At 51.2% G+C, this 21,242-nt stretch overlaps 1 protein-coding gene across 1 annotated transcript in view; it reads right to left on the bottom strand.

Moving 5' to 3' along the window:
• LOC128692495 (uncharacterized) overlaps positions 1-21,242 on the bottom strand; it is a 90,702-nt gene that overhangs the window by 43,500 nt on the left and 25,960 nt on the right. Inside the window, exons 4-6 of the mRNA XM_070090141.1 lie at positions 15,133-15,298; positions 7,470-7,629; positions 6,788-6,825 (exon numbers count right to left, since the gene is read on the bottom strand). Of these exons, the coding sequence (XP_069946242.1) occupies positions 6,788-6,825; positions 7,470-7,629; positions 15,133-15,298 (364 nt within the window). The remainder of the gene's footprint in view (positions 1-6,787; positions 6,826-7,469; positions 7,630-15,132; positions 15,299-21,242) is intronic.

The following is a 21,242-nucleotide window of genomic DNA, read 5'->3' as shown; positions in this document are numbered from 1 at the left end:
TTGGTAACGTACACTAATTACCCGTGGTATGGCAATTAGCCCAGGTGATTACACAAGGTAATTAGCGTTCAAACAGCCTCAGATCTCTCCTCTATTAAACCTATAATACGTTCAGTATTAATCTGACATTGACCAAGCTTAAAACTGACGGCTGGAAAGGCGATCCAAATTGTATTTCACCGAGAAATACAGTTGTATAACACGTGTCTAATACACCAACACAACATACACACAAAATTATATACGGTTACATTTCCAGGAACTGAGTTTATGTAATTATTGTTGATAAAAAAAATTGTTACAAAATTACTTAATGTCTCTCTGTAACCTCGTAGTAAATAAAATTATATTTTTAATAGCTGAACCATTATTATTGTTACATTATATTATATTCATGTATTATATAGATGCGTAGCACATGTGGGTTTAGTGCTTATTATTTAATAATAATAATAATAATAATAATAATAATAATAATAATAATATTAATAATAATGTTATAATAATGGTAATAATGTCAATAATAATGTCAATAACAATAATAATAATAATAATAATAATAATAATAATAATAATAATAATAATAGTTCAAGACCAATGGGACTGATCACCAGTAAGGATAAATTTACCCTCAGAGATCTCAGCAGAGTCCAGAGCAGAGGACAGAAGACTCACCCAGAACAACATCATCAATGATCACTATGGCTCTGGAGCCAGAGCATAACATTTAACAATCCATGAGCGAGATAAGTGTAGAAAGTTGTCATGTCCTTCCCATCTGGAGCTGCAGATGGTCTCAGGTACAGATGGTTTCAAGTACAGGTGGTTTCAAATGCAGGTGGTTTCAACCCCAACACATCAAATAAATGATCAACTCAATTGATGTAGATTTTAATAATAATGGTAGAATTAAAGGCAAAATGTTATGTAACTGGAGACAGATGTAACTAATGTAACCTGACGTCAACGTTTCGCTCACCAGGAGCGAAACGTTGCCACAGTGAACATGTCACGTTAATTTCATCTGTGTTCATTTACCTAAAAGATGCAGATTTTGTTGTGCGTTTTCTCTCAGAGATGACAAGATTTGCTATCATCTGTGTCGCTGGTGGTGTTTCTGCGACTCCATTTTTGTTTTCCTGCATACCACTGTGTGCTAGGAAAGAAGGATGGAGACATTAGATCAGTCTCTATTGTCAGCTCTCTCTCTCTGCCTCGCCTTATTGCTCCGGCAGCCGTGAGAATAGTGAGCCGAGAGACAGCCACTTTGTTTATAGTCAACTCAGCTGGCTGGAGTTTGGGATTCCACGAGGCTGCGAAGCAACGGCTCATGTGGCATGGCGCATGCAATACTATCTTGCCAGAAAACTTTCTGATTAATCTGGACTCTGCTAAATGCCTTCAGTTCGGTCTAAAGAGCCATTTATCAGTATTTTTCCCCCCTCGTAATATTTGTTCGTCCTCGCGTTCTGCAACACTGCATCAGAACTTCTCTTTGGTGAACATGAGATCGACTCGTGCGATGTTGTTTGTCAGGGTGGCCGCCCCCCTTCTTCCTGTCTAAGTAAGTTTACTTAGGTACAGGTACACATACATACAGTTACACAAATTATCATACATAGTAACATATGTGTGAATTATCTAGGATAACCCAAAAAAAAATCAGAAAAAGTGATTTATGTCCATTGGGGGCCTTGTATTTTTTTTCCATTGGGGCCTTGTACTTATCTCTACTGAGGGTCCTTGTACTTATTTCCATCGGGGGCCTTGTACTTATTTCCACTGGGGGGCTAGCCATCAAGGAAGTCACAGGAGATCTGGGCATTGAGCTCAAACTCTAGTTACTGGATGATGGCACTCTAGACATCAGGAGAATCAAAGAGTAAAGAGAGAATCTAAGGCCTCTTCCAAAGTGAACTAGTGTCCTCCAGCAAACCCACAACCAACCAGGCAAGCAACAAACGTCTTGCACGGGGTGCAGGGCATTAACCTCACTGACAGTACTCTCCTGGGAGCTGCACTTGCAGCCAGCGCCATCAGTGAGATGCTTGGGGGGGGGGAGGGGACCGGGGCAAATCACTGGCTTGAAACGGATAGAGATTAAGATAGGATACCTCCATGTCTCATAAACACGCTAAGATAACAGGGATATCTTGCTACTCCTACTTACACTTTGGTCACACTTCATAGACACGCACATGCATATATATATATACATACATCTAGGTTTTTCTCCTTTTTCTAAATAGCTCTTGTTCTTTTTTATTTCTTCTATTGTCCATGGGGAAGTGGAAAAGAATCTTTCCTCCGTAAGCCATGCGTGTCGTATGAGGCGACTAAAATGCCGGGAGCAATGGGCTAGTAACCCCTTCTCCTGTATACAATTACTAAAAAAGAGAAGAAGAAAAACTTTATAAAACTGGGTTGCTTAAATGTGCGTGGATGTAGTGCGGATGACAAGAAACAGATGATTGCTGATGTTATGAATGAAAAGAAGTTGGATGTCCTGGCCCTAAGCGAAACAAAGCTGAAGGGGGTAGGAGAGTTTCGGTGGGGGGAAATAAATGGGATTAAATCTGGAGTATCTGAGAGAGTTAGAGCAAAGGAAGGGGTAGCAGTAATGTTAAATGATCAGTTATGGAAGGAGAAAAGAGAATATGAATGTGTAAATTCAAGAATTATGTGGATTAAAGTAAAGGTTGGATGCGAGAAGTGGGTCATAATAAGTGTGTATGCACCTGGAGAAGAGAGGAATGCAGAGGAGAGAGAGAGATTTTGGGAGATGTTAAGTGAATGTATAGGAGCCTTTGAACCAAGTGAGAGAGTAATTGTGGTAGGGGACTTGAATGCTAAAGTAGGAGAAACTTTTAGAGAGGGTGTGGTAGGTAAGTTTGGGGTGCCAGGTGTAAATGATAATGGGAGCCCTTTGATTGAACTTTGTATAGAAAGGGGTTTAGTTATAGGTAATACATATTTTAAGAAAAAGAGGATAAATAAGTATACACGATATGATGTAGGGCGAAATGACAGTAGTTTGTTGGATTATGTATTGGTAGATAAAAGACTGTTGAGTAGACTTCAGGATGTACATGTTTATAGAGGGGCCACAGATATATCAGATCACTTTCTAGTTGTAGCTACACTGAGAGTAAAAGGTAGATGGGATACAAGGAGAATAGAAGCATCAGGGAAGAGAGAGGTAAAGGTTTATAAACTAAAAGAGGAGGCAGTTAGGGTAAGATATAAACAGCTATTGGAGGATAGATGGGCTAATGAGAGCATAGGCAATGGGGTCGAAGAGGTATGGGGTAGGTTTAAAAATGTAGTGTTAGAGTGTTCAGCAGAAGTTTGTGGTTACAGGAAAGTGGGTGCAGGAGGGAAGAGGAGCGATTGGTGGAATGATGATGTAAAGAGAGTAGTAAGGGAGAAAAAGTTAGCATATGAGAAGTTTTTACAAAGTAGAAGTGATGCAAGGAGGGAAGAGTATATGGAGAAAAAGAGAGAAGTTAAGAGAGTGGTGAAGCAATGTAAAAAGAGAGCAAATGAGAGAGTGGGTGAGATGTTATCAACAAATTTTGTTGAAAATAAGAAAAAGTTTTGGAGTGAGATTAACAAGTTAAGAAAGCCTAGAGAACAAATGGATTTGTCAGTTAAAAATAGGAGAGGAGAGTTATTAAATGGAGAGTTAGAGGTATTGGGAAGATGGAAGGAATATTTTGAGGAATTGTTAAATGTTGATGAAGATAGGGAAGCTGTGATTTCGTGTATAGGGCAAGGAGGAATAACATCTTGTAGGAGTGAGGAAGAGCCAGTTGTGAGTGTGGGGGAAGTTCGTGAGGCAGTAGGTAAAATGAAAGGGGGTAAGGCAGCCGGGATTGATGGGATAAAGATAGAAATGTTAAAAGCAGGTGGGGATATAGTTTTGGAGTGGTTGGTGCAATTATTTAATAAATGTATGGAAGAGGGTAAGGTACCTAGGGATTGGCAGAGAGCATGCATAGTTCCTTTGTATAAAGGCAAAGGGGATAAAAGAGAGTGCAAAAATTATAGGGGGATAAGTCTGTTGAGTGTACCTGGTAAAGTGTATGGTAGAGTTATAATTGAAAGAATTAAGAGTAAGACGGAGAATAGGATAGCAGATGAACAAGGAGGCTTTAGGAAAGGTAGGGGGTGTGTGGACCAGGTGTTTACAGTGAAACATATAAGTGAACAGTATTTAGATAAGGCTAAAGAGGTCTTTGTGGCATTTATGGATTTGGAAAAGGCGTATGACAGGGTGGATAGGGGGGCAATGTGGCAGATGTTGCAAGTGTATGGTGTAGGAGGTAGGTTACTGAAAGCAGTGAAGAGTTTTTACGAGGATAGTGAGGCTCAAGTTAGAGTATGTAGGAAAGAGGGAAATTTTTTCCCAGTAAAAGTAGGCCTTAGACAAGGATGTGTGATGTCACCGTGGTTGTTTAATATATTTATAGATGGGGTTGTAAGAGAAGTAAATGCGAGGGTCTTGGCAAGAGGCGTGGAGTTAAAAGATAAAGAATCACACACAAAGTGGGAGTTGTCACAGCTGCTCTTTGCTGATGACACTGTGCTCTTGGGAGATTCTGAAGAGAAGTTGCAGAGATTGGTGGATGAATTTGGTAGGGTGTGCAAAAGAAGAAAATTAAAGGTGAATACAGGAAAGAGTAAGGTTATGAGGATAACAAAAAGATTAGGTGATGAAAGATTGAATATCAGATTGGAGGGAGAGAGTATGGAGGAGGTGAACGTATTCAGATATTTGGGAGTGGACGTGTCAGCGGATGGGTCTATGAAAGATGAGGTGAATCATAGAATTGATGAGGGAAAAAGAGTGAGTGGTGCACTTAGGAGTCTGTGGAGACAAAGAACTTTGTCCTTGGAGGCAAAGAGGGGAATGTATGAGAGTATAGTTTTACCAACGCTCTTATATGGGTGTGAAGCGTGGGTGATGAATGTTGCAGCGAGGAGAAGGCTGGAGGCAGTGGAGATGTCATGTCTGAGGGCAATGTGTGGTGTGAATATAATGCAGAGAATTCGTAGTTTGGAAGTTAGGAGGAGGTGCGGGATTACCAAAACTGTTGTCCAGAGGGCTGAGGAAGGGTTGTTGAGGTGGTTCGGACATGTAGAGAGAATGGAGCGAAACAGAATGACTTCAAGAGTGTATCAGTCTGTAGTGGAAGGAAGGCGGGGTAGGGGTCGGCCTAGGAAGGGTTGGAGGGAGGGGGTAAAGGAGGTTTTGTGTGCGAGGGGCTTGGACTTCCAGCAGGCATGCATGAGCGTGTTTGATAGGAGTGAATGGAGACAAATGGTTTTTAATACTTGACGTGCTGTTGGAGTGTGAGCAAAGTAACATTTATGAAGGGATTCAGGGAAACCGGCAGGCCGGACTTGAGTCCTGGAGATGGGAAGTACAGTGCCTGCACTCTGAAGGAGGGGTGTTAATGTTGCAGTTTAAAAACTGTAGTGTAAAGCACCCTTCTGGCAAGACAGTGATGGAGTGAATGATGGTGAAAGTTTTTCTTTTTCGGGCCACCCTGCCTTGGTGGGAATCGGCCGGTGTGATAATAATAAAAAAACCTCCATGACGACAAAGACACTGGTAGCAACGAATCCTTTTTAATACAACGTTTCGCCTAAGGATAGGCTGGACGAAATGTTGTATTAAAAGTATTCTCTGCTACAGGTGTCTTTATTTCCACTTGCAGGGTTTTGCCACTGTCCACATTTCAGAAACGTTGATGTTCACGACGTTTCTGAAATGACGTCTATCGCTACCTAGACTAACCTGTTTTTAAAGGCTCCTCAATACTTTCAAAGCCATCTCGAGTCATTACTTAGGAAAATCGTTCTCAACCAGCCTCTTGATGAATCACGATGGGCAGTCAGCCTGGCTAGGTAGGCCGGACACATGCACCGCCTCTCAAATTGTGTTGATAGAAAGTGTTAACTTACTCCAAAAGAACCCATGATTTGGTGGAACAAATTCTACCAGGATACATAGCTGGTTCATCAGGAACCTCATCTAAACATGCGACTCTACCAGTGGGATGATTCTTCAACATTATCATCACTATCAACATTATCATCACTACGTTATCATCCTCATTGTTGCTGTTATCATCCTTAATATTACAACTCATTACTTTTTTTTCTCGTGAATCAGAGCAACTTTTGACATTAAAGAGATACGCGAAATAATGAAATAAAATGTTAGATCATTATTTTAATATAAATCTTGGTCATGATCTGTGGAAACTAATTATAACTTGAGTTCAGAGACCAGGAGTTGGGCTCCACCCAGAACTTCTTTGAAGGTACTTGCTAAGTGGCTAGTAGTGAACGTCGTTAAGTGGTTAGAAGCGTAGGAATATTAGTGGCTAGGAGCCAGGATGGTTAAGTGGTTAGGTATGAGGGTTATTATTCAATAATAGGGAGAATACAGTGCATAATATATATATGGACGAAGTATTCGAGATGTAGCTCTGAGTTACTTATGTTGTTTTACTTTCTATTGTAACTTTGTGAATGTTTTGTCAATGTATTTTGTCTTTAAATAATATATATATATATATATATATATATATATATATATATATATATATATATATATATATATATATATATATATATATATATATATATATAAGGTTCTACTGATTGGTATTAGTTTTATAATGCCCTACTTAGTAGAGCTTTTGGTCTCGTGGGATAACTCACACTTACACTCTCACACACACTCACACTCACACACACACACACACACACTCACCTTCTTCGTCCAGAAGCAAGTTATCAGGTTTGATGTCTCTGAAAGAGAGATAGAACATGAATGATAGTGAGTTATGTGATTGTTGGCTATAATGATGGTGGTGGGGGTTGTAGCTATTGTTGTGGCTGTGATGGTAGTTGTGGTGATGATTGTGAGGATGATGGTGATAGTGGTATGGATATAAGTGATAATGGTGATGATAATGACAATGGTGGTTATAATGATGACGGTGGTGATAGCACTAGGATAACATTAATAGAAAGGCAAATAGCATCAACATTAACATCAACAATATCAAAATTACACAAAATCAAATTACATTTGTTTGTGCTAACATTAAAACCATATATTACATACACAAACAAGGGAAAACATCAGAATACTTCACCTCCTTCACCTGTTTAGATAGAATCACCTGGCCTGGCTAGGTTCACCCTAGGAGCACAGAAACTCACCTGGAGCCTGACCTGGCTTACCTGGTGTCACCTAGGAGTCTGATTTCCCCTAAAATCTAGTCACAGTGGACCAAAACGTCGTTATAACCTTCTCCCATGTGCAGGTTATTTGTGTATTGTTTCAGTCACTGTATTATGCCTCTGCGATGACTCGGAGACTCACCTGATTCACCTGAGTTTCCTAGGCAGGTGAGGGGTTAAGGTGGGTGGATAGGTGTGTAGCTCACCTATGGATGATATGCCTGGCGTGGAGGTAGGAGAGGGCAGAAGCCACTTCTAAGATATAGAGTCTGACAGCCTGGTCAGTGAACTGGACGCCTTGCTGGACGTGGTAACGCAGGTCACCGCCCAGTAACAGGTCTACTACCATGAACATATCCTCGGAATCTGCAAGAAAGTGAGACATGGACGATCTGTTTGGACGAGGGGGGAAAATGACGAGAGAGTGAAAAAGAGAGGCTCTGAAATGAGAGACTGCGCCTCGGGAAACTAGACTGGGGAAAATAAGAGTTGGGAGAGTAGTAGGAAAAGTGAAAGAGACGATCAATGTGCTGCAGTGAGGAAAATGATAGAGAAAGGGTGTTATAATACGTGAAAAGGAAAGGGTAAATAGTGTTCCGGAGTATGAAAGTGACTTTATGGAAGATACTGGAAGTATAAGGCATTTTTTGCGCTACACGGGAAAAATGGCATCGGTAAAATTGGTCCAATATAAAAGGTGCAATAAAATAGCACAAAGGAAAAGTAGGAAAATGGAAGTGATGGATGCTGGTTACATGAGGTTCCGTGTGCCATTTTCTGAGCCCCTTTTTTTTTTTTTTTTTTTTTTTTTTACTTGGGACAAAAACCTCGAGGTGAAGACAAGAAGCTTTTGAAATTTACGACTTTCAATAATATTTTGACCCAACATTTCTTTTCGAATTTTTGTATAATACTGAATATGTCGTCTGGACCTGAAATTGACAAAGAACATGACAGCAACTTGTGTAACCCCCACCAGCCAATAGATGAATGTGCTGGAAGTGTTTGGGCCATTATTAGTCTTGACAGACTGAAGATCTCTAGCAAGGTTGAGGGACTTATTACATCAAACTGCTTCAAGGCTTCCACCGTCTCCAGTATTATTATTCCTTGTTAGACTCATAAAGCTAAACATCTCGTGAAAGATACCTAATAATTGTACATGTGTCTGGCTCATCTACTGGCTCACTGGCTCATGATAGGCCCACTGCCTCATGATAGGCTCACTGGCTCATGATAGGCCCACTGGCTCATGATAGGCCCACTGCCTCATGATAGGCCCACTGGCTCATGATAGGCCCACTGGCTCATGATAGGCCCACTGGCTCATGATAGGCCCACTGCCTCATGATAGGCCCACTGGCTCATGATAGGCCCACTGGTTCATGATAGGCCCACTGGCTCATGATAGGCCCACTGGCTCATGATAGGCCCACTGCCTCATGATAGGCCCACTGGCTCATGATAGGCCCACTGGCTCATGATAGGCCCACTGGCTCATGATAGGCCCACTGCCTCATGATAGGCCCACTGGCTCATGATAGGCCCACTGGTTCATGATAGGCCCACTGGCTCATGATAGGCCCACTGGCTCATGATAGGCCCACTGGCTCATGATAGGCCCACTGTCTCATGATAGGCCCACTGGCTCATGATAGGCCCACTGGCTCATGATAGGCCCACTGGTTCATGATAGGCCCACTGGCTCATGATTGGCCCACTGGCTCATGATAGGCACACTGGCTCATGATAGGCCCACTGGCTCATGATAGGCCCACTGGCTCATGATAGGCACACTGGCTCATGATAGGCACACTGGCTCATGATAGGCACACTGGCTCATGATAGACCCACTGGTTCATGATAGGCCCACTGGCTCATGATAGGCCCACTGGCTCATGATAGGCACACTGGCTCATGATTGGCCCTCTGGTTCATGATAGGCCCACTGGCTTATGATAGGCCCACTGGTTCATGATAGGCCCACTGGCTCATGATATGCCCTCTGGTTCATGATAGGCCCACTGGCTTATGATAGGCCCACTGGTTCATGATAGGCCCACTGGCTCATGATAGGCCCACTGGCTCATGATAGGCCCACTGGCTCATGATAGGCCCACTGGTTCATGATAGGCCCACTGGCTCATGATAGGCCCACTGGCTCATGATAGGCCCACTGCCTCATGATAGGCCCACTGGCTCATGATAGGCCCACTGGTTCATGATAGGCCCACTGGCTCATGATAGGCCCACTGGCTCATGATAGGCCCACTGGCTCATGATAGGCCCACTGTCTCATGATAGGCCCACTGGCTCATGATAGGCCCACTGGCTTATGATAGGCCCACTGGTTCATGATAGGCCCACTGGCTCATGATTGGCCCACTGGCTCATGATAGGCACACTGGCTCATGATAGGCCCACTGGCTCATGATAGGCCCACTGGCTCATGATAGGCACACTGGCTCATGATAGGCCCACTGGCTCATGATAGGCACACTGGCTCATGATAGACCCACTGGTTCATGATAGGCCCACTGGCTCATGATAGGCCCACTGGCTCATGATAGGCACACTGGCTCATGATTGGCCCTCTGGTTCATGATAGGCCCACTGGCTTATGATAGGCCCACTGGTTCATGATAGGCCCACTGGCTCATGATATGCCCTCTGGTTCATGATAGGCCCACTGGCTTATGATAGGCCCACTGGTTCATGATAGGCCCACTGGCTCATGATAGGCCCACTGGCTCATGATAGGCCCACTGGCTCATGATAGGCTCACTGGCTCATGATAGGCCCACTGGTTCATGATAGGCCAACTGGCTCATGATAGGCCCACTGGTTCATGATAGGCCCACTGACTCATGATAGGCCCACTGGCTCATGATAAGCCCACTGGCTCATGATAGGCCCACTGGCTCATGATAGGCCCACTGGCTCATGATAGGCCCACTGGCTCATGATATCCACACTGGCTCATGATAGGTCCACTGGTTCATGATATGCCCACTGGCTCATGATAATCCCACTGGCTCATGATAGGCCCACTGGTTCATGATAGGCCCACTGGTTCATGATAGGCCCACTGGCTCATGATAATCCCACTGGTTCATGATAGGCCCACTGGTTCATGATAGGCCCACTGGCTCATGATAATCCCACTGGCTCATAATAGGCTCACTGGCTCATGATAGGCCCACTGGTTCATGATAGGCCCACTGGTTCATGATAGGCCCACTGGTTCATGATAGGCCCACTGGCTCATGATAATCCCACTGGCTCATGATAGGCCCACTGGTTCATGATAGGCCCACTGGCTCATGATAATCCCACTGGCTCATGATAGGCTCACTGGTTCATGATAGGCCCACTGGTTCATGATAGGCCCACTGGCTCATGATAATCCCACTGGTTCATGATAGGCCCACTGGTTCATGATAGGCCCACTGGCTCATGATAATCCCACTGGCTCATGATAGGCTCACTGGCTCATGATAGGCCCACTGGTTCATGATAGGCCCACTGGCTCATGATAATCCCACTGGCTCATGATAGGCTCACTGGTTCATGATAATCCCACTGGCTCATGATAGGCTCACTGGTTCATGATAGGCCCACTGGTTCATGATAGGCCCACTGGCTCATGATAGGCTCACTGGTTCATGATAGGCCCACTGGCTCATGATAATCCCACTGGCTCATGATAGGCTCACTGGTTCATGATAGGCCCACTGGTTCATGATAGGCCCACTGGCTCATGATAGGCTCACTGGCTCATGATAGGCCCACTGGTTCATGATAGGCCCACTGGTTCATGATAGGCCCACTGGTTCATGATAGGCCCACTGGCTCATGATAATCCCACTGGCTCATGATAGGCCCACTGGCTCATGATAGGCCCACTGGCTCATGATAGGCACACTGGCTCATGATAGGCTCACTGGCTCATGATAGGCCCACTGGTTCATGATAGGCCCACTGGTTCATGATAGGCCCACTGGTTCATGATAGGCCCACTGGCTCATGATAATCCCACTGGTTCATGATAGGCCCACTGGTTCATGATAGGCCCACTGGTTCATGATAGGCCCACTGGTTCATGATAGGCCCACTGGTTCATGATAGGCCCACTGGCTCATGATAATCCCACTGGTTCATGGTAGGCTCACTGGTTCATGATAGGCCCACTGGTTCATGATAGGCCCACTGGTTCATGATAGGCCCACTGGTTCATGATAGGCCCACTGGTTCATGATAGGCCCACTGGTTCATGATAGGCCCACTGGTTCATGATAGGCCCACTGGCTGATGATAATCCCACTGGTTCATGATAGGCTCACTGGTTCATGATAGGCTCACTGGTTCATGATAGGCCCACTGGCTCATGATAATCCCACTGGTTCATGATAGGCCCACTGGTTCATGATAGGCCCACTGGTTCATGATAGGCCCACTGGTTCATGATAGGCCCACTGGTTCATGATAGGCTCACTGGTTCATGATAATCCCACTGGTTCATGATAGGCCCACTGGCTCATGATAATCCCACTGGTTCATGATAGGCTCACTGGTTCATGATAGGCCCACTGGTTCATGATAGGCCCACTGGTTCATGATAGGCCCACTGGCTCATGATAATCCCACTGGTTCATGATAGGCCCACTGGTTCATGATAGGCCCACTGGTTCATGATAGGCCCACTGGCTCATGATAATCCCACTGGTTCATGATAGGCCCACTGGTTCATGATAGGCCCACTGGCTCATGATAATCCCACTGGCTCATGATAGGCTCACTGGTTCATGATAGGCCCACTGGTTCATGATAGGCCCACTGGCTCATGATAATCCCACTGGTTCATGATAGGCCCACTGGTTCATGATAGGCTCACTGGTTCATGATAGGCCCACTGGTTCATGATAGGCCACAGCTACCCAGACCCCTGAAGCTATCACAGCTACCCATACCCCTGAAGCTACCACAGCTACCCAGACCCCTGAAGCTATCACAGCTACCCAGACCCCTGAAGCTACCACAGCTACCCAGACCCCTGAAGCTATCACAGCTACCCAGACCCCTGAAGCTACCACGGCTACCCAGACCCCTGAAGCTACCACAGCTACCCAGACCCCTGAAGCTACCACAGCTACCCAGACCCCTGAAGCTACCACAGCTACCCAGACCCCTGAAGCTACCACAGCTACCCAGACCCCTGAAGCTACCACGGCTACCCAGACCCCTGAAGCTACCACAGCTACCCAGACCCCTGAAGCTACCACAGCTACCCAGACCCCTGAAGCTACCACAGCTACCCAGACCCCTGAAGCTACCGCAGCTACCCAGACCCCTGAAGCTACCGCAGCTACCCAGACCCCTGAAGCTACCGCAGCTACCCAGACCCCTGAAGCTACCGCAGCTACCCAGACCCCTGAAGCTACCGCAGCTACCCAGACCCCTGAAGCTACCGCAGCTACCCAGACCCCTGAAGCTACCGCAGCTACCCAGACCCCTGAAGCTACCGCAGCTACCCAGACCCCTGAAGCTACCGCAGCTACCCAGACCCCTGAAGCTACCGCAGCTACCTAGACCCCTGAAGCTACCGCAGCTACCCAGACCCCTGAAGCTACCGCAGCTACCCAGACCCCTGAAGCTACCGCAGCTACCCAGACCCCTGAAGCTACCGCAGCTACCCAGACCCCTGAAGCTACCGCAGCTACCCAGACCCCTGAAGCTACCGCAGCTACCCAGACCCCTGAAGCTACCACAGCTACCCAGACCCCTGAAGCTACCGCAGCTACCCTGACCCCTGAAGCTACCGCAGCTACCCAGACCCCTGAAGCTACCGCAGCTACCCAGACACCTGAAGCTACCGCAGCTACCCAGACCCCTGAAGCTACCGCAGCTACCCAGACCCCTGAAGCTACCGCAGCTACCCAGACCCCTGAAGCTACCGCAGCTACCCAGACCCCTGAAGCTACCGCAGCTACCCAGACCCCTGAAGCTACCGCAGCTACCCAGACCCCTGAAGCTACCGCAGCTACCCAGACCCCTGAAGCTACCGCAGCTACCTAGACCCCTGAAGCTACCGCAGCTACCCAGACCCCTGAAGCTACCGCAGCTACCCAGACCCCTGAAGCTACCGCAGCTACCCAGACCTCTGAAGCTACCGCAGCTACCCTGACCCCTGAAGCTACTGCAGCTGCCCAGACCCCTGAAGCTATCACAGCTACCTAGACCCCTGAAGCTACCGCAGCTACCCAGACCCCTGAAGCTACCACAGCTACCCAGACCCCTGAAGCTACCGCAGCTACCCAGACCCCTGAAGCTACCGCAGCTACCCAGACCCCTGAAGCTACCGCAGCTACCCAGACCCCTGAAGCTACCGCAGCTACCTAGACCCCTGAAGCTACCGCAGCTACCCAGACCCCTGAAGCTACCGCAGCTACCCAGACCCCTGAAGCTACCGCAGCTACCCAGACCCCTGAAGCTACCGCAGCTACCCAGACCCCTGAAGCTACCGCAGCTACCCTGACCCCTGAAGCTACCACAGCTACCCAGACCCCTGAAGCTACCGCAGCTACCCAGACCCCTGAAGCTACCGCAGCTACCCAGACCCCTGAAGCTACCACAGCTACCCAGACCCCTGAAGCTACCGCAGCTACCCAGACCCCTGAAGCTACCACAGCTACCCAGACCCCTGAAGCTACCGCAGCTACCCAGACCCCTGAAGCTACCGCAGCTACCCAGACCCCTGAAGCTACCGCAGCTACCTAGACCCCTGAAGCTACCGCAGCTACCCTGATCCCTGAAGCTACCGCAGCTACCCAGACCCCTGAAGCTACCACAGCTACCCAGACCCCTGAAGCTACCGCAGCTACCCAGACCCCTGAAGCTACCGCAGCTACCCAGACCCCTGAAGCTATCACAGCTACCTAGACCCCTGAAGCTACCGCAGCTACCTAGACCCCTGAAGCTACCGCAGCTACCCTGACCCCTGAAGCTACCGCAGCTACCCTGACCCCTGAAGCTACCGCAGCTACCCTGACCCCTGAAGCTACCGCAGCTACCCAGACCCCTGAAGCTACCGCAGCTACCCAGACCCCTGAAGCTACCGCAGCTACCCAGACCCCTGAAGCTACCGCAGCTACCCTGACCCCTGAAGCTACTGCAGCTGCCCAGACCCCTGAAGCTATCACAGCTACCTAGACCCCTGAAGCTACCGCAGCTACCCAGACCCCTGAAGCTACCGCAGCTACCCTGACCCCTGAAGCTACCGCAGCTCCCCAGACCCCTGAAGCTACCGCAGCTACCCAGACCCCTGAAGCTACCACGGCTACCCAGACCCCTGAAGCTACCGCAGCTACCCAGACCCCTGAAGCTACCGCAGCTACCCAGACCCCTGAAGCTACCGCAGCTACCCAGACCCCTGAAGCTACCACGGCTACCCAGACCCCTGAAGCTACCGCAGCTACCCAGACCCCTGAAGCTACCACAGCTACCCAGACCCCTGAAGCTACCACAGCTACCCAAATCTCTGAAGCTATCCAAACCCCAGAAGCTACCACAGCTACCCACACCCCAGAAGCTACCACAGCTACCCAAACCCCAGTAGGCACCACAGCTTCCCAAACACCTGCAAGCGTTCCCGTCAAGTAACTCACATATAACAGCTGAACCGCGCACTTTGAGCACATCTAACAGTTACAGTAATTACTGTAAATAATTACTGTAACAGTAATTACCTACATTACTGTTGCAGTAATTACTGTAAGTAATTACTGATGTAAGGCATCAGTAATTACTGATGCATAATAAAGGTTAAGATGACGAATAAGACTAATGTATATCATGCAAGAGATGACTTGCCTTGGAAACTGAACCAGAGGTTGACGAGGAATGGATGGTTGAGGCTGGCGAGTATCTCCATCTCCCTGAACACATTACTTAGCGCCTCCCTGGCCTCGCACTGAGCCTTGTTCATGTATTTCATGGCGAACATCTGCTTCGTGTCGCACTTCTGCACGATGCACACCTGCGGAGAGCGAGTGGGTGCGTGTTTGAGAGAGTGGGCGCGTGTTTGAGAGAGTGGGTGCGTGTTTGAGAGAGTGGGTGCGTGTTTGAGAGAGTGGGTGCGTGTTTGAGAGAGTGGGTGCGTGTTTGAGAGAGTGGGTGCGTGTTTGAGAGAGTGGGTGCGTGTTTGAGAGAGTGGGTGCGTGTTTGAGAGAGTGGGTGCGTGTTTGAGAGAGTGGGTGCGTGTTTGAGAGAGTGGGTGCGTGTTTGAGAGAGTGGGCGCGTGTTTGAGAGAGTGGGTGCGTGTTTGAGAGAGTGGGTGCGTGTTTGAGAGAGTGGGTGCGTGTTTGAGAGAGTGGGGGCGTGTTTGAGAGAGTGGGTGCGTGTTTGAGAGAGTGGGTGCGTGTTTGAGAGAGTGGGTGCGTGTTTGAGAGAGTGGGTGCGTGTTTGAGAGAGTGGGTGCGTGTTTGAGAGAGAGGGTGCGTGTTTGAGAGAGTGGGTGCGTGTTTGAGAGAGTGGGTGCGTGTTTGAGAAAGTGGGTGCGTGTTTGAGAGTGGGTGCGTGTTTGAGAGAGTGGGCGCGTGTTTGAGAGAGAGGGTGCGTGTTTGAGAGAGTGGGTGCGTGTTTGAGAGAGTGAGTGCGTGTTTGAGAGAGTGGGTGCGTGTTTGAGAGAATGGGTGCGTGTTCGAGAGAGTGGGTGAGTGTTTGAGAGAGTGGGTGCGTGTTTGAGAGAGTGGGTGCGTGTTCGAGAGAGTGGGTGAGTGTTTGAGAGAGTGGGTGCGTGTTTGAGAGAGTGGGTGCGTGTTTGAGAGAGTGAGTGCGTGTTTGAGAGAGTGGGTGCGTGTTTGAGAGAATGGGTGCGTGTTCGAGAGAGTGGGTGAGTGTTTGAGAGAGTGGGTGCGTGTTTGAGAGAGTGGGTGCGTGTTCGAGAGAGTGGGTGAGTGTTTGAGAGAGTGGGTGCGTGTTTGAGAGAGTGGGTGCGTGTTTGAGAGAGTGGGTGCGTGTTCGAGAGAGTGGGTGAGTGTTTGAGAGAGTGGGTGCGTGTTTGAGAGAGTGGGTGCGTGTTTGAGAGAGTGGGTGCGTGTTTGAGAGAGTGGGTGCGTGTTTGAGAGAGTGGGTGCGTGTTTGAGAGAGTGGGTGCGTGTTCGAGAGAGTGGGTGAGTGTTTGAGAGAGTGGGTGCGTGTTTGAGAGAGAGGGTGCGTGTTCGAGAGAGTGGGTGCGTGTTCGAGAGTGGGTGAGTGTTTGAGAGAGTGGGTGCGTGTTTGAGAGAGTGGGTGCGTGTTTGAGAGAGTGGGTGCGTGTTTGAGAGAGTGGGTGCGTGTTCGAGAGAGTGGGTGAGTGTTTGAGAGAGTGGGTGCGTGTTCGAGAGAGTGGGTGCGTGTTTGAGAGAGTGGGTGCGTGTTTGAGAGAGTGGGTGCGTGTTTGAGAGAGTGGGTGCGTGTTTGAGGAGTGTGTGTGCGTGTGTGTTTTAAAGAGTGCGTGTTCGAGAGAGTGGGTGCGTGTTTGAGAGAGTGTGTGTGCGTGTGTGTTTTAAAGAGTGCGGAACAGTGGGTATGATAGTGTGAAAGTGTGTGAAATAGGGTTAGTGTGTTTTCAAGAGTGAGGAAGAATGAGAGTGAGTGAAAGAGAGAAAGAGAGAGAGAGAGAGAGAGAGAGAGAGAGAGAGAGAGAGAGAGAGAGAGAGAGAGAGAGAGAGAGAGAGAGAGAGAGAGAGAGAGTCTGTGTATTTTTAAGAGTGGGTACGAGAGTGACATAATTAATAATAACACTGTCAGATACGAAAATATTTCAGCTTTGCAGTTTGTGGTGCTTCACCTTCTTAACAATCTCGTAACTAGTTTGGACAGACTTGCCAAAATTTAATTAGTCGATTAGGCCTAAGGCCTATCAACTCCATGCATGTTATTAAGACTACATCTGGAAGCTAGCACCAAAGATGGGATGAGGGGAGGGATGGAAGAATAAAAAGGGGAGAGGGAAAGATAGGAGAGAGATGGGAAAAGGGAAAGGGAGGGAAGAGAGGGGCGTGAGAGGGGGTTAGGGAAGGGAAGGGGAGGGACGGGGTCGGGAATGGGTGGAAGGAGAAGAAATTGAATAAGAAAAATGATGATTGAATAGGGATGTTGAACCAACTTTGTCCACCATCATCCTGGGTGAGGGTGATGCTGGGGGGGGGGAGGGACCATCATCCTGGGTGAGGGTGATGCTGGGGGGGGATGCTGGGGGGGGGGACCATCATCCTGGGTGAGGGTGATGCTGAGGGGGGGGGGAGGGGGACCATCATCCTGGGGGAGGGTGATGCTGGGGGGGGAGAGGGACCGTCATCCTGGGTGAGGGTGATGCTGGGGGGGGAGAGGGACCGTCATCCTGGGTGAGGGTGATGCTGGGGGGGGAGGAGGGACCGTCATCCTGGGTGAGGGTGATGCTAGGGGGGGGAGAGGGACCATCATCCTGGGTGAGGGTGATGGGGGGGAAGAGGGACCGTCATCCTGGGTGAGGGTGATGCTGGGGGGGGAGAGGGACCGTCATCCTGGGTGAGGGTGATGCTGGGGGGGAGAGGGACCGTCATCCTGGGTGAGGGTGATGCTGGGGGGGAGAGGGACCGTCATCCTGGGTGAGGGTGATGGGGGGGAGAGGGACCGTCATCCTGGGTGAGGGTGATGCTGGGGGGGGGAGAGGGACCGTCATCCTGGGTGAGGGTGATGCTGGGGGGGGAGAGGGACCGTCATCCTGGGTGAGGGTGATGCTGAGGGTGATGCTGGGGGGAGAGGGACCGTCATCCTGGGTGAGGGTGATGCTGGGGGGGGAGAGGGACCGTCATCCTGGGTGAGGGTGATGCTGGGGGGAGAGGGACCGTCATCCTGGGTGAGGGTGATGCTGGGGGGAGAGGGACCGTCATCCTGGGTGAGGGTGATGCTGGGGGGAGAGGGACCGTCATCCTGGGTGAGGGTGATGCTGGGGGGAGAGAGGGACCGTCATCCTGGGTGAGGGTGATGCTGGGGGGGAGAGGGACCGTCATCCTGGGTGAGGGTGATGCTGGGGGGAGAGGGACCGTCATCCTGGGTGAGGGTGATGCTGGGGGGAGAGGGACCGTCATCCTGGGTGAGGGTGATGCCGGGGGGCGAGAGGGACCGTCATCCTGGGTGAGGGTGATGCTGGGGGGAGAGGGACCGTCATCCTGGGTGAGGGTGATGCTGGGGGGGGAGGGACCGTCATCCTGGGTGAGGGTGATGCTGGGGGGAGAGGGACCGTCATCCTGAGTGAGGGTGATGCTGGGGGGGAGAGGGACCGTCATCCTGGGTGAGGGTGATGCTGGGGGGGAGAGGGACCGTCATCCTGGGTGATTGTGATGCTGGGGGGAGAGGGACCGTCATCCTGGGTGAGGGTGATGCTGGGGGGAGAGGGACCGTCATCCTGGGTGAGGGTGATGCTGGGGGGGGAGAGGGACCGTCATCCTGGGTGAGGGTGATGCTGGGGGGAGAGGGACCGTCATCCTGGGTGAGGGTGATGCTGGGGGGGGAGGGACCGTCATCCTGGGTGAGGGTGATGCTGGGGGGAGAGGGACCGTCATCCTGGGTGAGGGTGATGCTGGGGGGAGAGGGACCGTCATCCTGGGTGAGGGTGATGCTAGGGGGGAGAGGGACCGTCATCCTGGGTGAGGGTGATGCTGGGGGGGAGAGGGACCGTCATCCTGGGTGAGGGTGATGCTGGGGGGGGAGGGACCGTCATCCTAGGTGAGGGTGATGCTGGGGGGGAGAGGGACCATCATCCGACCATCATCCTGGGTGAGGGTGATGCTGGGGGGGAGAGGGACCTGGAGAGGGTCATCCTGGGTGAGGGTGATGCTGGGGGGGAGAGGGACCGTCATCCTGGGGGAGGGGGATGCTGGGGGGGAGAGGGACCGTCATCCTGGGTGAGGGTGATGCTGGGGGGGAGAGGGACCGTCATCCTGGGTGAGGGTGATGCTGGGGGGAGAGGGACCGTCATCCTGGGTGAGGGTGATGCTGGGGGGGAGAGGGACCGTCATCCTGGGTGAGGATGATGCTGGGAGGGAGAGGGACCGTCATCCTGGGTGAGGGTGATGCTGGGGGGGGGAGAGGGACCGTCATCCTGGGTGAGGATGATGCTGGGGGGAGAGGGACCGTCATGAGGGTGATGCTGGGGGGAGGGGGACCCTCATCCTGGGGGAGGGTGATGCTGGGGGGAGAGGGACCGTCATCCTGGGTGAGGGTGATGCTGGGGGGGAGAGGGACCGTCATCCTGGGTGAGGGTGATGCTGGGGGGGGAGAGGGACCGTCATCCTGGGTGAGGGTGATGCTGGGGGGGAGAGGGACCGTCATCCTGGGTGAGGGTGATGCTGGGGGGGAGAGGGACCGTCATCCTGGGTGAGGGTGATGCTGGGGGGGAGAGGGACCGTCATCCTGGGGGAGGGTGATGCTGGGGGGGGAGAGGGACCGTCATCCTGGGTGAGGGTGATGCTGGGGGGGGAGAGGGACCATCATCCTGGGTGAGGGTGATGCTGGGGGGGAGAGGGACCGTCATCCTGGGTGAGGGTGATGCTGGGGGGGAGAGGGACCATCATCCTGGGTGAGGGTGATGCTGGGGGGGGAGGGGACCATCATCCTGGGTGAGGGTGATGCTGGGGGGGAGAGGGACCATCATCCTGGGTGAGGGTGATGCTGGGGGGGAGAGGGACCATCATCCTGGGTGAGGGTGATGCTGGGGGGGGGGGGAGAGGGACCATCATCCTGGGTGAGGGTGATGCTGGGGGGGAGAGGGACCATCATCCGGGGTGAGGGTGATGCTGGGGGGGAGAGGGACCATCATCCTGGGTGAGGGTGATGCTGGGGGGGGAGAGGGACCATCATCCTGGGTGAGGGTGATGCTGGGGGGGAGAGGGACCATCATCCTGGGTGAGGGTGATGCTGGGGGGAAGAGGGACCATCATCCTGGGTGAGGGTGATGCGGGGGGGGAGAGGGACCTTCATCCTGGGTGAGGGTGATGCTGGGGGGGGAGAGGGACCATCATCCTGGGTGAGGGTGATGCTGGGGGGGAGAGGGACCGTCATCCTGGGGGAGGGTGATGCTGGGGGGGAGAGGGACCGTCATCCTGGGTGAGGATGATGCTGGGGGGGGGAGGGACCGTCATCCTGGGTGAGGGTGATGCTGGGGGGGGAGAGGGACCATCATCCTGGGTGAGGGTGATGCTGGGGGGGAGAGGGACCATCATCCTGGGTGAGGGTGATGCTGGGGGGGAGAGGGACCGTCATCCTGGGTGAGGGTGATGCTGGGGGGGAGAGGGACCATCATCCTGGGTGAGGGTGATGCTGGGGGGGAGAGGGACCATCATCCTGGGTGAGGGTGATGCTGGGTGGGAGAGGGACCATCATCCTGGGTGAGGGTGATGCTGGGGGGGAGAGGGACCATCATCCTGGGTGAGGGTGATGCTGAGGGGGGGGGGGAGGGGACCATCATCCTGGGTGAGGGTGATGCTGGGGGGGAGAGGGACCATCATCCTGGGTGAGGGTGATGCTGGGGGGGAGAGGGACCGTCATCCTGGGTGAGGGTGATGCTGGGGGGGAGAGGGACCGTCATCCTGGGTGAGGTGATGCTGGGGGGGGAGAGGGACCATCATCCTGGGTGAGGGTGATGCTGGGGGGGAGGGGGACCATCATCCTGGGTGAGGGTGATGCTGGGGGGGAGAGGGACCATCATCCTGGGTGAGGGTGATGCTGGGGGGAGAGGGACCGTCATCCTGGGTGAGGGTGATGCTGGGGGGGAGAGGGACCATCATCCTGGGTGAGGGTGATGCTGGGGGGAGAGGGACCGTCATCCTGAGTGAGGGTGATGCTGGGGGGAGAGGGACCGTCATCCTGGGTGAGGGTGATGCTGGGGGGGGAGAGGGACCGTCATCCTGGGTGAGGGTGATGCTGGGGGGGAGAGGGACCATCATCCTGGGTGAGGG

This window comes from Cherax quadricarinatus, chromosome 30 (assembly GCF_038502225.1).
Source record: "Cherax quadricarinatus isolate ZL_2023a chromosome 30, ASM3850222v1, whole genome shotgun sequence".
NCBI classification, from domain to species: domain Eukaryota; kingdom Metazoa; phylum Arthropoda; class Malacostraca; order Decapoda; family Parastacidae; genus Cherax; species Cherax quadricarinatus.
This window is presented reverse-complemented; position numbering and strand designations above follow the sequence as displayed.